The sequence below is a fragment of the Mus musculus genome, chromosome 14, assembly GCF_000001635.26.
Source record: "Mus musculus strain C57BL/6J chromosome 14, GRCm38.p6 C57BL/6J".
Lineage (NCBI taxonomy): Eukaryota > Metazoa > Chordata > Mammalia > Rodentia > Muridae > Mus > Mus musculus.
The window spans coordinates 12,076,547-12,092,946 of NC_000080.6; the positions used below are offsets into that span (position 1 = coordinate 12,076,547).

General features: G+C 45.2%; 1 protein-coding gene across 2 annotated transcripts in view; it reads left to right on the forward strand.

The window, feature by feature from the left end:
* Ptprg (protein tyrosine phosphatase, receptor type, G) overlaps nucleotides 1-16,400 on the forward strand; it is a 688,602-nt gene that overhangs the window by 523,107 nt on the left and 149,095 nt on the right. For both annotated transcript variants that reach the window (XM_006517956.4, NM_008981.3), the window contains exon 6: nucleotides 14,869-14,935. In XM_006517956.4, coding sequence (XP_006518019.1) covers nucleotides 14,869-14,935 — 67 coding nt within the window. The remainder of the gene's footprint in view (nucleotides 1-14,868; nucleotides 14,936-16,400) is intronic.

Genomic DNA, 16,400 nt, shown 5'->3' on the forward strand with positions numbered 1-16,400 from the left:
CTTTCCGAATCACTTGGCAGCAAAACAACACTCCCATGAAAAGCTGTTGTAGGTATGGGTATGGTGTTCATGTGATGCTTACAAATAGGCACAAAGTATTGTGACTTTGGTGGTTTCCCTTGTCATGGTTGGGAGATGCCTTGTGCACTAGGCAAACCCTCTAGAATGACCATCTGTCAGTCATTCCTCAAAGAAGTTTGGAAGTGGGGAGGCACTGGGATTCCTACTTCAGGGTATCATCAAATCAAACAAATTCAGTCTGGCTGATCTGCTAATGCTGCATCTGCCAGTGTTTACATCACTGTTGGGAACTGTTTCCATCACTGTTTTTAAAACCTTGCAATAGGAAGAAAAATCTCCCTTTTGTGGGCTGTGGATTTGGCTCAGTTTGTAGAGTGCTTGCCTAGCACATAGGAGGCCCAGGGTTTCAATCTTAAGCTCTCCAGTTATATTCACCTGTACAGTCTGGAGGGTCAGAAGTTCAAGGGCATTTTCCACTGTGTATCGAATTCCTGGCCAGCCTGTGTACCAGATCCTGTCTTCAGCAGTCAGGGTAGTAGAGTTGGGGGTGTACATAATCTTTCAGGTTTTGGGCTTTGTTTGGTTTTTGCTTTTGTTCCCCTCTTAGTATTTTGGGTGTTTAGATTCTTTTGCTCTTATCCAAAGAATTGAAGATAAGGGTTCACACAGATTTGCAAGTGTAACAAAATAACTTTACTTAGAGAAAAGGGATAGATAGTACAGAGTGGGAGAGATAGCTGTCGGGATTGATTGCAGGCCGCAGAAGCGAGAGTACTCTAGGGTCCTGGCTACAGTCCCAGGCCAGTGTGAGCAGTGTTGTGTCATGCTGTGCTTCTCCTCCTGGTGCTTGTCCTGAGCCGAGAGGGAATGATTCCAGCAGAGGATGCGTGTGAGAACCTGGTCTGTTACTCAGGGTTGATATTACTGAGAGCACGTGCAGAAGCCCGGCTGGCAGATTATTTTCAATCAGGTTAGGCTAGAGACAGATCACTTTATTAGTGACCTCTCTCATTGTTGTGATGAACACCTGATATAGATGACCCCAGGAAGGAAGGCTTCTTCTGCTTGCTGTGGGAAGGCTTCAGCCCACGGTCTTTGGCTCCATTGGTGCTGGGCCCATGGTGAGGCTGAATAGCAGAGTGATGGAGGAATTTGGAAGAAACCCTCACCTCAAGGCAGGGAGCAGAGTACTACAGGAGGGGGCCAAGGTATGGCAGCTCCCCAAGTACCATACCATGGTGACTTGTGCCATGTTACAGTTTCTCCACTTCCAAATAGTCTGTGTGGTACCTGAATCCATGAGAGCCCAAACCTTGTCATTGCCTCAGGAAATGCAATCGCACACCTAGAAGTATGATTTAATGTCACCTCAGCATTGGCAATTGTATTAGTCAGGGTTCTCTAGAGTCACAGAACTTAAGGAATTTATGTATTGAGGGAACTAATTGTAATGATTTACAGTCTGTAGTCCAACTAACCCAACAATGGGCAGCTGTGGATGGGAAGTCCAAGGATCTAGTAGTTGCTCAGTCCCAAGAGGCAAGGTGTCTCAGCTGGTCACCTGTCTAAGCTGGAATCCTGAAGAAGCAGGTTCCAACAGATGTGTGGACAGGTAAGTGCAAACAGTCAAAGAGTGAGTCTTCCTTCTTCCAGTGTCCTTCTGTAGGCCTCCAGCAGAAGGTATGCTCAGATTAAATGTGTGCACCACAATGCCTTGATCTGGGACTTGCTTTGCCCTAGGATGACTTGAATTTGCAGATCTCCTTGCCTTAGTCTCCTAGGATTAAAGGTGTGTACTACCTTGCCTGGGCCTAAGCTTTTCATGGCCACTGTGCCTCAAGATCTTCATGCCAAGATCCAGGTCAGAAACTTGTGTCTTCCAGCCTTAAGATCTGGATCACAGGTGAACCCTCCAATTCTGATTTGCAGTTCATTACAGAGACAGTCAAGGTGATAACCAGGAATACAGCAATGAAGTCAGTCACCACAGCAACCTAGGCTGGAGACAGAAGTGAGGAGCCTTGGACTCATCCAAGTCAGACCCAAGGTGTGCTCAGCAGGCAGGATTAGCTGGAATGAGCATTCCACCCAGGTCCCCTGGGTAGAAAGCTGCTAACATTTTCTTGAAGTGCAGGGTTGGAAGATAAAAAGACTAAGGGAGTAGTGATTGAATTGTAACTGACTTACTCTATCTCAGGACCCCAAACAGTAGGTCTGTGTGTACCTAGAAGCAGAATAGATATAGATTTCCGTGTGTGTGTGTGTGTGTGTGTGTGTGTGTGTGTGTGTGAAGAGCAAACCCTGATTTTGAATCTGTATCTACCAAACTGGTTTCAAAATCTTTACACTAGGTATGAGAAGATGGATCATTCAGCAAAGTGCTTGCCATTGCAAGCTTAAGAACCTGGATTCAGAGCCACACAACCATGTCAAAAGCCAAGTGTGATGGTGTGGCCTATAGGGCCAGTGCTGGGAGGCAGAGACAGAGAGGTGCCTGGGGCTTGCTGGGCAATCCATGCAATGCAGCCAGTAGCAAGCACTAGGTTCAATAAGAGACCTTGTCTCAAAAAATACAGCCATTAGTGATTGAGAAAGACACTTACTGTCTTTCTGGCATGCAGAAACACATTCCAACATGAGCACATACACACAAACACACATAAGATAAATTAATTTAAAAATCCCTGCACTTAATCATGAACTGGCCTTACATACCAACTAGCTGTTTTAGTGGGCTTGTTGCATTCAGCTTAGGAGATCCATCTGGTGTGTGCTAAGTAATTTCTGCTTCTAGGCTCTTGTTAATGACAGTTTTATAAGCCAAGTCTCTGAATGTTGCTCGAATTCTCTCCTCCCCATGGCGAGTCCTCCGCCCACCCCCATTGAACAGATGTAAAGTGCTGGAGTCCTGGTACCCGAGTGAGTGACTTTATGCTCTGTGGAGAAAGTCATACTATTTTCTCAAAGGAGAGAAAGTTGCCCCAGCGAGGCAGTGATAACTGGGAACAAACTGTGGTTTTCCATTCCGTTCTGCTACAAATGGCATGTCCTATCAATCACAGCCTGCTGGGAACAATTCTGTCTTTCCTTGTTGCAATTTAATTTTATCCTCTGCTGAACTCAGGTACATTTTAAATACAAAGCTGAAGTGCGCGGCTCACATTCATCCAAGTCCTCTCTGAGACAGGGCTGGACTCATTTACAGGACCACTTAAGAGCCAGGAGTTCTTCTAATTAGTGGATGTAGATATGTTTACCCACTTAAATAATCCAATTGTAATGTCCAGGGCATTGCTTAACTAAGGCTCTTAAATCGAGTGCTGAGACAGATTTAATAGTGGCCCTGATGCAGTTGTCACTGTTTGTGAATGAAGATGACTGGGCAGGTTTATTTCAGAGGATGGCAACAGGGAGACCGTGTCTCTCTTAGAGTGGCAGGCAGCAAGCCTGTTATGTGGGAGAGCCGTTTGAAGCAGGGGGTAGCCTATGAGGTATTGCTCAGGAGAGTGAATTGATACTTAATCCATCTTCAGAGACTGCATTAATGGAGCAATCATTCAGTCCTGAAAGGAAGCTGGAGTAGAAATAACCTCTGTGAAAGAAGGCTGCGGTGTGTAATGAGCTGCACTCAATTGCTGGGATTCTCATCAGCTGCTCCTGCTGCCACACTGTGCCCTGTACTGTGCCCAGGGACACTTTTCATGATGATGGCCTCAGATTCCATGCTGCCATTTATTGCTTGCCTATGTTTGGCTAAACATAAAAGCTGCTGAAATATCTGTCTCAGAATTGATTATTGATGCTTAATTGCTCTGCTGGCTGACCTTTTTCACTACTGCTGCTCTGTTTTCCTGACTGGAAGCTGACTTAGAATTGCATTGCCCCACCCCCACAGCTAGCAGCTAAGGTTGGCAAAGGGGCAAGACAAGAAGGATGGAAACTACCAAGTCTCAAGTACCTTTAATGAATTAGTATCACAGGGTAAGGGAGATGGCAGTGTGATAGTAAGGTCCCTCTTGTACTCTTTCAGACAGAACAAGATTGTCAACTATACAAGCAGAGTGCCATAGCTTGTTCAGTGGCATATCCTAGTTAACACTCCAGTTTTGTCATATGGTTGTCTGTTGTGACATAACACATTACTACAAGTCTAACAGCTTAAATACATGACACACACCCATTGTGAAGGTTCTTACTTGTCCAGGTGACAGCTGGGGCTACAAGGTCACCTGACATGTCACTTTCAAAATGATCTACTTCTAAGCTTGCCGTGGTTGTTGGCCAAGGTTGCGCCTTCAGGAGAACTTCACTTCTGCTCTTAGCCAATGGCAGAGTTTACCTGTGTTTCCTGGTGGTGTAGGCTTCTCCAACATGACTATGAAGAAAGTACCGATGCCAGACATCTAGCTGGGGTTAGTATCTTTTCTAACCACATCAGAGAAGCACCCCAGTTGCTTTGCTTCATACTGTTGCATCAGTGTAAGCCACTCTAAGAACCAAGGTACCGGGAATTAGGGATTACTGCAGGTCTTCCTAGAGCAGTCCCAACCCAGCCGCCCATGGCTGTTCAGTACTCATTTGAATGAATAAGAGTAGAGAGCTGGGTCCATGTAAGCAGGTAAAGAACAGTGCCCATCCATTCACCTGTCAGCTCTAAATACTACAGCAGGCACATCCAACCCTTTCACGTTGTGCCACAACATTGGCACCTACAAAGTTTATATATGAGAACTTTACACAGGGTTTAAGAAAAGTCACAAGGCTAGAGAGATGGCTCAGTGGATAAGAGGCCATGGAGGGACAGAGTTCAGATGCCCGGCAACCTCACAACAAGCTAGACATGGCCGTGTGTGCCTCTAGCCTGAGCCCTGTGGAGAGTGCAGACAGGAAGATCTCTGGGACGTTTTGAACACTGCCCTTATGAAAAATATCAGCAAGAGACCAGTATTGGAATAATGCAGAGAACACAGAGACAGAGGAAGTTATCCAATGCCTCACAAACGCATGCTTGTGCACACACACACTCTACCCCCCCCCACCCCCACACACAGACATGCATGTACGCGCTTCTATGCCTCATGTGCACACAAACAGGTGCAGACGCCAGCACACATACCATCAAAGAACAGGCATACACCAGATAGATAGATAGATAGATAGATAGATAGATAGATAGATAGATAGATAGATAGATAGAAGAAATGAAAAAGCAAAGGTGAATGGTCACATCTAATGTGTTTTGGTTGAAGTTGATATATGTAATACAATGTTTTTTAAATACCAATAAAAAATCTGTAGTATTTTGTTTGCAATTTTGTGTCGGGCCCCATTCATAGCTATCCTGGGGTTGCATGCAGCCTGCAGGCCATGACTTGTGGCTCCAAGTCATGTCATTTTAATATCTTATTTACCTTCTTCTTTTCTCACCCAGTGCTAAAGGCACTAAACTCAAGGAGTTCTCCATACAGCAAGTGCTGTACCAGAAAGCTACCCCCAGGCCCCACTTAAATAATTTAGCCATGCCACCTCTCAGCTAGTTCCCTAGTCTGCCTGCCTTCCTAATGCAAGCAGTGGCGATTTCTGCTCATGGAAAAGGATTTTCTCTTACCCAAGGATCAGTCTGGCATCCCTTTGATCCAGTATGCCTTGTGTCTTGTACTTTTCATGCTGCATACATGGCAGGGATTTACAGCAGTCCCTACACAGCCCTGTCTGGATGCTAAGTCTTTTGTAAATGCAGTGCCTGGAGCAGCTTTTTGCTTGGAGGGAATGAAAAAGCAAAGGTGAAAGGTCACATCTAATGTGTTTTGGTTGAAGTCTCTCGCTATGCTGGGAAACAGCTGGCCCTGCTCTCTCCCCGAAGCTTTTACTATTGTTGGGGCATTGTGGTGCATCGTGGGGGTATTGCCAAGGGAGAGTAGGAGCTGTTCAACACTGCCACACAGAGTAGAGAGAAACTTCCAGGCCAGGCACTGAGCTCACAGTACACTGTTCTTTTGCCCCAGGCTCCCCCAGATAACATACGTTTTTCTCTCTCTTTTATTTCAAAGGTCATGATAATGTTACTGTGAGACTGAGCATTGTAGCTTAAGACTCCAGGTGGAGCTTTATGGGTTTAGAATTTCACCTGTGCTTTTGTTCCAAGAGCCTGCACCCCTTGCAGAGGGCTAGCTTAGATGGAGCAGGTGGTATCGTACCATCAGCTGCTAGGAGACACATTTCAAGGCACAGAAGCCCATGTGACCCTTGGTAGTATAATTTGCAGAATGCCTACTCTGCTAACATTCTCCTCCACTTCTGTGGAGGAGTGAGATGAACTGAAAGCCACAGAAATGGACTTGACCACCACACTGAAGACACTGGAATGCCCATGAACACAGGTCACTGCCTATGTGAACAGTAAGAAAGCCCATCTTGGCACAGTCTGATGTCCGGTAGATCTGTGCCTTTTTCTGAAGATAAATAACTCATAAATTAACTAGTAACCATCAAGAATGCCAGTTACCAATAATAAAGTCATGACAGGGGAGTTCAAATTCTGTTAGCACTTATGTCTGTATTTCCTTTTTGCATAGATTCTTCCCTGGGGGCTGCTGCAAAAAGGAATTTTCCATCTGCCCATGGCAGCTAGTCCTAGAGGTCTATCTTACATGTGCTGAAAGTGAGATGAGGACCAAGGGCCAAAGCCTTCCCCTTGGACAAGGGCTTCTGTAACCCAAAGATATGGCGACACTGTGTAGAAAGCCATTAAGTCAGACTGAAACTCTCACACGACAGTGTGTCTTCTTTGCAAACATGTTTTGGGTACATTTTATTCATTCATGTATGTAGGTTTACATGCCTATGTGAGTGTCTGGCTCTGTTATTCTTCACCTTATTCCCTCAGAGTGGTGTCTCTCACTGGGCCTGAAACTAGGCTGCTAGTCAGCAAACCACCGATCCTCATGTCCATATTCAGCCCAATGCTGAGGCTAGAAGCCCAAGCAGCCATGCCAGGCTTTTGTTACGTGGGTTCTTAGACTTGAGCTAAGATCCTTCTGGTTACAGGTATTCTTGTCAGTGAGCCTTGTCTTCAGCTCTTAAGAGTTTTGATAGTTCCACTTCTGAACTGGAATCTACTCTTAAACCACATGTCAGGAAAAGTCCTATAGCTTTGCCATACCCTCCCCCAATCCCCCTTCCCTGAGCCTTGTGCTTTGCCTCCTTCTGAAGCTTGTCCCCGTTTTCCTTCTTGATTTCCTTGTGATGTAGGGTGCTAAAATGTCTCAGCACCTCTGATCCCACATTTCATAATCCCATTACAGCAGTGACAGCCAGCAGACAACATGATGTAGAGATGCCAAAAGTGAAGAAAGACACCTGAGCACCCAGAACCGAGGCTTTAGGCTGTATCCTAGAAACATGGTATTTCTGAGTCCTGAATGAAAGACTACGGAAAGGAAGGGCAGTTGGGCCATAGCGTTCAGAAACTGATGGGGAAGAAGAACCCCCTTCTTGACCCCCTTCATGAATTTCTGGCAAGAGTTTAATACTGCAGACTGAGCGGAGACTGAGTTCAAATCCCCTACATAAAAATCCAGGTGTAGCTCTGCACGCCCATAACCCTACCACTGGAGAGCAGAGACAGGAGGATTGCAGGGACTTGCTGGCTGACATCTGTCCTAGTTAAGTCTCTTTTGTTGTGGTGTGGTAAAGACCATAAGCAAAGCAGCATGGGAAGTCAGGGTTTATCCGGCTTAGCAGGCCAGTCAGTCTGTCACTGAGGGGAGTGGGGGAGGGACAGAGGCAAAGCCATGGAGGGATGATGCTTATTTGGCTTGCTCAGCGTAGTTTTTTCTATACAACCCAAGACTACCTCCTCAGGGGTGGTGCCCCAACAGGACTGGGCCCTCCCACATCAGTCATTAATCAAGAAAATGCCCACAGACTTGCCTCCAGGCTGATGAAGACATCTCAGTTGAGGCTCCCTCTTCTTAGATGACCCTGACTAGTATCTGGTTGACAAAACCAAACCAAGCAACCAACCAAACACACAGAAAGATGCGCACGCTAACCAGCACATCACTCTAGCTCCAAGTTTAGTGTCAGATTATATCTGAAGGGAACAAAGAGAAACAGAATGCTGAGCATCCTCTGGCTTCTGCCCAGCACACACAGAGTCTAAATCGACCCTTAGGTGAGGCAGGTAAGGGCTCCCAGCAGTGCAGTAGTGAAGAAGAGGCCTGGATGAAAATGGTTTGTGCCAGGAAGCTCTTAACAACAAGAGATGCCAAAGTGCAGTGAAAGGAAGCCAAGCCGTTGTAGTCAGAATGAAAGAAGCTAGTCTCCTTGCTGTGTGGCTCTTAGGTGAGAGAAACTGAAGAAGAGGAGTCTGATGTGGAACTGGACCTCATGGGAAGCTCTTGCCCTCTTCCTGATCAAGTGTGTTAGCCTCTGAATGCACAGTTATCTGCTACCCCTTGGGCTTGATGGATCGTTTCTGCATTTCAGGAAGGTTGTGCAACCTTCCCCTGCTGTTTGACACGTTCTCCTGCAGCCCTGATTCATAGTATAGCTCTACCCTCTGCAAGCATAAATCTTTTTTTCCCCAAGAGGCTGGTTATTGGCTAGATATGAGGTTTGTGGTAGTAGAGCAGCAGCTGGCAATGTTGGATTTGGGGCAAGGAAGTTGTCTTGGCCATCCTATCTACCAGATGGCCAGGACTTGAAAGATTGAAAATTACTAGAATCTGAAACAAGGGCCAAATGGCACAGGGTTCGGGAAAAGGCGATGGGAGTCTATCTGAGTGTGACACATGGTCTGCCGGGGCTCTTCTGTCTTGTTAGATTTTGCTCCAATTTAGAAATAAGCACAACCCTGTCCTGTAGTACCTGGATGATGAACACACATATAGCAACAACTGAGACCCTGCCCACTAACGTAATAATAGGACTAACCCATGTGGTAAGTGATCACTTGCAAAGAAAATTTGGTGGTTTATATTTCCATAGCTTGTGCCTGAAGTTAGTCTATAATCCCAAACTCGCTATCAGTTTCCTGTATCGGCAATGTCTCTATGTATTGGAGATATATCTAAAGACAACTGAAAGGCACTGACTAAGAGTCCTCCGTCATGTTTATGTGCCATCCCTTTGAAGATGACTAATGCTACAAAGCTGCTCAAAATTGGAAGTGCCAGGAGCTAAGTTTTTCAATTCAAGCACAAAGTGTGGGGAAGGGAGAGCGTGTCCCCCCTCCCCATCCTTTTAGAGCTCATTTGTGGACGTGCTGGCTTCTCTGTATTACCATGCAACTTCTTTGATCTTAAAGTAGAAGGAAGCAAGTTTGAGGAGCCAGGAATCCTCCTTGTGTGGTTCTGAAATGAGCAGTGTATTACAAAATTGAGTGGATGTCAAGCAAACCATGAATCTTTTGAAATTTGAACTCAAAGAGGTATTTCTTATAGTGAGCACACAGATGCTCGGGGAAGGAATGCTGCTTGCTGTTGGGCATCCTTTGAAAGATTAAGAGAGGTTAAGGCTACTTTCTGTCCAGTAGGACCCAGACAGACACTGTCCATGGTGAGTGTGAGGCTCTGTGCTTTCTACTTGTAGTCCCTAGAGCACATTCTGAAAACATGTCCCCCTGTAAGTATGTAGACACTGAAGCTGTGAGGTTCATGCCTGACTCGGTTCCACTTTCTCACCCTCCCTCTTGGCCTCTTTTAGCTGGAACGGAATCCAGAATGTAAACACAGGTTGCTAAAGCAGCCTTGTTCACTGCCGACACATTGAAAAGCTGCCCACATTGCTTAGCTGACATCCACAATTTTGCTTAAGTGGCAAATTGATTGAAACAGTCAGTGTAAGGGATTATTTCAGTGAGGGCTTTGCCTTCCTGGAACAAATCCACTTATTAGCATGCAGTTTAGATTCCCGCCCATGGACTGGCGAATGAGCTCAGTGTTATTAGGAAGTTTTGTTGACTACCCAACAGCTCCATTTTTCCCCCTCTTTTCCTTGTCCGTCTTCTCGCCGGCAGCTGAAATGGACTATATAGAGACTTTGAATTGTAGGGTTGCTTTGAATCTGGGGTCAGGCCTTTGAGTTCAGAGGAGCCCAGGTTTGAGTGTTGAACTTAGAGGTTCAGTAATCACAAGTGAACAGAAATTGAGCTTGGATTAGTTTGCCTGGTTATTTTCTACTTGTATGTTATCAGTGGGTGTCAGTCATGGAGGATTAGGAATACCTCCTTTGAGCCTTCATACCATCAGACAAGACAAAATGCACTGAAGGGCCCCTGGACTGTAAAACATCCCTTCTCATCTTGGATGGAGCTTCATGGTACAGTGATCATCCTTATCTACCAGGCATGCATTCCAAGGCCTATATATAGCAAATGCTGAAACCTACCCGTGACCCCAGACCCACAATAAGTTAGTTATTTTTTTCTATCCATGCATACCTACAGTAAAGTTCAATTGATAGATTAATTAATTGGTATACACATCAGAAAATTAACAATAGCCAATTAGAAAGCAGCATTTGGGAAGTAGAGGCAGGAGGATCAGAGTTCAAAGTCAGCCTCAGTCATATAGCAAGTTCAAGGCCAGCATGGGTTACATTAGAACTTGTTTTCAAGCAAACAGAGAAAAAGCCAATCATAAAATAATTATAACAATAAAATTGCTGGCATTGGGGACATTAGTTAGTAAAATAAGAGCTACTTGAACCTAAGCACTACGGGTGCATCTGATCTGACAAGTGAGATGGCAGGACGGAAGGAACCTGATTGGATGTGGGCACACAGAGCAATGGGCTTACTTATGTTCTAGACATTGGAAGATTTCTGTACTGGCTAGTTTTGTGTCAACTTGACACAGCTGGAGTTATCACAGAGAAAGGAGCTTCAGTTGAGGAAATGCCTCCATGAGATGCAATTGTAAGGCATTTTCTCAATTAGTGATCAAGGGGGAAAGGCCCCTTGTGGGTGGGACCATCTCTGGGCTGGTAGTCTTGGTTCTATAATAGAGCAGGCTGAGCAAGCCAGGGGAGGCAAGCCAGTAAAGAACATCCCTCCATGGTCTCTGCATCAGCTCCTGCTTCCTGACCCGCTTGAGTTCCAGTCCTGGCTTCCTTGGTGATGAACAGCAGTATGGAAGTGTAAGCCGAATAAACCCTTTCCTCCCCAACTTGTTTCTTGGTCATGATGTTTGTGCAGGAATAGAAACCCTGACTAAGACAATTTCATCACTGGACTCCAGATAGTGTTCAATGTAAAACTTAGGAATTATTTCTTTCTCTCTTAAGGATCTCCTCCTTCTCCTCTTCCTCCTCCTCCTTTCCTCCCTCTTCCTCCTCCCCTTCCTCCTCCTCTTCCTTCTCCTCCTCCTCTCCCTACTCTCCCCACTCCTCTTCCCACTCCTCTCCCTTCCTCCTCCTATTGCCCCTCCTCTTCACCCTCCTCTTCTCCCTCCTCCTTCTCTTCCTCCTCCTTCTCCTTGCTTGCTTGCTTTTTGAGTCTTACACAGCCCAGGCTTTCTTTGAACTCCTTATATAACTAAGGATAATCGTGAACTCCTGACCCTCTTGCCACCGTCTCTCAGTGCTAGGATGCCATACATGCACCACCTACTGCTGGGTCTTTTCTGTTTCGTCTGTTCGGATCACAGTTGGCTGTAGGTAAATGAAGTGTAAACAGTGTAAACCTTTGGGCACTGTTTCTAGAAGGTTGCCGTGATCAGCAGCAGAGGAAGAGCAGCATTTGGAAGTCAGCTGAATTGACCTGATCAGGAATCTTATCCAGAAACCTTTAGGATACAGCATGAGCAACACATATTGGTGGGGGGAATCATTGACATCATAGCTGTCCCTCCAACCTCAGCCTCGGCGTGCACTCACAGAAGCTGCTGAAAGAAAAATGACCCCGAGTGGTTGAAATGTCAGTCACATTATTATTCCTGGACTCTATGCTTTAGTTAGTGAATCCTGGCGGCATGAGCTCAACATCTCTCCATGAGTTGTAGGCGCTCAACAGAGGCCATGTGGCTTTCAGTGGCCTTGCTCACCTTTTGCTACTTGGCAAACTAGAAGGACGCCAGCTGGGATTGTCCATGTTCATTCTCGCCTCCCTTCTAGCCTGTGATGGGCCAGTGTGGGTTCCTCTCGTGGTGGCCTTAAGGCCCCAATGCCTCGTGAGCATCTGCCTTTGTCACATTCACCAGATTCCCCTTATCCCAAACAATGAGATAGACATTTTGTTTTAAAAGTAGGGAAATGTGATAAACACTCTTGATGAGGAATACAAACTCCAACTCTAGAGTTGAGCGTGGCAAGGAGGGCAGGGATTAGACCGCTTCACCATCTCCTCACAGACTTCAGGAGTTTAAGTAATTTGACTCACATAAACATTTCTATTCCCCTGAATCAAAGAAACCACCTCTCTGTTACCCTCTTGTTGCATACAAAAATGCATGAGATAACTGACTTAGGAAACATTTCTTTTGGCTTACATTTTTGTATTTTCCAATCTATGATTGATTGCCTCCCCCCTTACTTTGGACCTGAGGTGGGCATTACATGGTGGGGTGAAGAGTAGTGCCAACCTCTAACATCATCACTCAGCACGATAAAGAAAAAGGGTGTGCCTAGGGTCCCACCAGGGCATGTCCCCAGTGACTGAGAACCTCCCAACCAGGCCCTAAGCCTTAAGTGTTCCACCACTTCCTATATATAACACTGCCTCGAAAACAGATGAGTAGAGGACACTCATCCAAATCTTCCTTCTACCTAGAGCCTGTGACATGGATTTCTCTATAGGCTTTTAAAATGTGATCACATTTACTGAGAGTCTCTCAGTCCTCCGTTGTGATAGGGGGGAGGGGATTAATTTCAGATCAATTACTTGTAATTCATCTGTACATGTAATTTTAATTCATCTGTAATGTTTACAGAAATTGGATGTATGGATGATGGAAATACAATATTTCTTCAAGTATACTTTTGATTAGGTATATCCTGTGAGTATTTGCCATATGTTGGCTTTTTAAGAGTGTTTTACATTTTAATCTTTACATAGCCCTGGTCTGGACTTCCTGTCAGATGACTTGGAGGCTCAGTTATGCCAACATTCAGATTTTTACCTGTGTGATCTAAGACTCTGAGTTTCAGTTCATGGCTTTCCCCTCCTCTCCCATTTTCCTTCCTTCCTTCCTTCCTCCCTCCCTCCCTCCCTCCCTCCCTCCCTTCCTTTTTTTTTCTTTTGTAGTATTTACACTGCAGTGTCAATTTCTACTTTATGTTCTTCTGTTCTTAGTCTGTAAACAGAAGACTACATAATAGTCCTGTATGCTGAAGATACACACACACACACACACACACACACACACACACACACACACACGACTCCAAACATGAAAATATTGTCATTTCCCCCAGGAAACTCCTTAAAATGCTTCTTCAACTCACCCCTGCACACTGACCTCTGACACCAGGCAGTTCTTTGTTACAGGGCACAGCTGTGAGCATCATGGGATGTTTAACAGCACTCCTATTTTGTCCTATACTCACTAGGTGTCTGGGGTTCTGTGGAATTGCCCTCCCTGCACTCTAGTGGTGACAACTAGAAATATATGATCACATGTTCCCTTAGGAGGGCAGAGGTGCCTCCCTTTAAAGCCTTTACTGTGCCCTAGAGATGCTGGAGCAGGGAAGGGAAAGAAATGTGTTAAGTGTAGATTATTCTCCAAGAGAGCAAGTCAGGAATGGCTTGTCAACAGGGGTGGGGACATCTGCTGAACCTGAAAGTAGTGTGTATCCTCTGTAGTTCCTAGAAGTTCAGCATAGGGCTGGCCCCAGAGTCCTCTGAGTTAACTTGAAACAGCAAATTGGGTCTTGCCGCACATTGAAAGGTTCATCAATATCTCAACTTCATTATGTTGGAAGTGGATTAATAGGAATTGCAGCCCCTGAAGGGGAAAAAAATGCAGGAACTTTGCTAACCACAGATAATAGATTTTAAAACACTCTTTATTTTTAGGGGAGGAAAAGGACATGCATAGACATAGAAAGAACATATCATGACCCCTCCTGTACCTATCACCCAAGACCCTAAATGATTGGGCCATGGTCAGTACCATGTCGCCCCATTCTCCAGCTGGTACCCACTCCTGGACTATTTTAAGCACATTCTAGACATTGTTATACTTCATTTGTAAATAATTATAACTATAGCATGCTGGGAAAATTTTAATCTAAAGTACTATCTAAATAGTATCTGAAAAGTTGCAGGAATGAGCCAGTGGGCTTGGTTTGGAGAAACCTCAACTCCAGAAGAAAGGTGAAGGTAGAGACACAATCTCCCGAAAGCTGCCCTTTCTCTGTCATCCTGCTTTAAGTGGCTCTTACAAATGTGCATAAAGAGTATGCATTTTCCCGGGGAACTGGGGTCTTTACAGAGGAGAATGAGCTGGCAGGGAACTGGTACATTTTCTAAGAAGAAAGGAAAACCACAATCAACAGAAGGTGCTGAAGTACTCAGCCAATGATGGATTGTTCTCTGACGAATTTCAATGACTTTTCAGCCTATTGGAATTGCTTTTAATAAAACGGAGCAGTAGCTTTTTAAGATTGCACTATGGAGGTGGTGTTTCCTCTCCTGTTATAATGTATTCTGAGAAGTTTCTTTGTTGTGATTTAGACTTCCTCCCTTGATTTTATTGTGTCATAAATCTCTGGTGTTTGGTATGTGTGAGACCTCACCAGCTTGCTAGACACATCCCGTTACCCCTTCTCTCTAGAAGATTAAACTGAGGCAGTAGAAGCTGATGCCAGGACAGATTTAACCAATCGTGTTTCCTTTACATGTAGGTCAGTCCGAGGGACAATTCTGCACTGGATCCTATTATCCACGGGCTGAAGGGCGTCGTACATCACGGTGAGTAAACTCCATCTTCTTCCTTTAGCTAGAATGTGAAGGGCCTGGATCTGTACCTGAAGGAATCAGGTTATCTCGAAGAGGACCGAGGGTGATACCATTCCTTGCCCTCAGATGCTGAAGGGCTTTAAAGTCATTATCTGATGGATATAGAGTACCTGCATATATAACCTGCAAATGGGCCTGGGTTAACAGTGAGCCATTTGTTTCCCCTCAGGTGTTACTGTGAATGCATGTGTTGTAAATCAAAATGCTCTAAGATATATGATTCTTAGGGGTTGAATCTGCCATTCGTCTCATTTTACTCCTAAAATTATTCCTTTTCCAAGTGCTATGTCACTTGTAAATATTTTTGATTTGCCTCTCAGATTTAAGGGGAAAATATAAGTAGCCAGGACAAGCCATTAAACTTCACAGTCTGTGAGCCAGCACCATGCAGCTGCTGAGATGGAAGGGCGAGGCTGATGTTCTGTGTGGCAGACATCATATCCTCAGGCATAAACCTGGGAGAGAAAGTAAGATGAATGGTTCTGTCTCTTCCAACTGGTTTTATTGGCAGAATTTCCCTGCAACTTTATTATCAGCCAATGCATCATTACCTGGGGCACCAGGATACTCTCGTTTCAGAGGCACCCTTGTTGCAGGAAGGTGTTGAGTCTGGATCTCGGGTAATGATTTGTAAAGTTTTAATAATCTAATTAGAATTCCAAAGACATTGACAAAAATAGCATTGGTAACCATGATAAATCTCCCTCTGTTCCCGCAACTGTGATAAAATGTCTTCACACCTTTTGCAAGGATTGTCTTCTGACATGAGCCAATTCTGTAGAGCTTAACAAATACCTCTTCCAGGGAAACTAAACTCGTTATCAGAGTTCGATTAAGGTGGATTGAGCATTAATTGTTCAGTTCAGTCGTGCGGCAGGTAACAAGAATAAACGTAGTGAAAACAGAATGCTGAGGAGATGGCTCAGTCGGTAAAGTGCTCACCTCACCAGCACGAGGCCTGAGCTCAGATCTCCAGCACAAACATAAAAGCAGCCCCACCCAGGCTCAAATCCAGGAATTATACTCAGAGCCTTGCTGTTAGGAACACTCTAGCATTGAGCTGCCTCCCCAGAGCTACACAGTCTGTGAGGACCCTTTCCTCGTGACCTGATTACCTTCCCCAAACCCCACCTAATGCCATCGTTTTGGACACGAGTCAATCAGAAAGGGGTGCAAACAATTCCACACTGGAGCGCTGTGTGATGTAAGGAGGGGTGTGGTGATGCCAGGTTCCCCCCCTGCTCTATGACTGGATAGAGAGTTGCAAACAATGTTTGCTTCCAAGAAGAGCTCATGTATTTCTTCAGTAAAACCAAGATGTGTGCCTGATTACAGGCAGCTCTGGCTTTGGTCATAGATAAAGATGGTCCCACCCCGCTCTTGTGGGGAGGGAATGGAAGGGAAACATTGCCCTTTT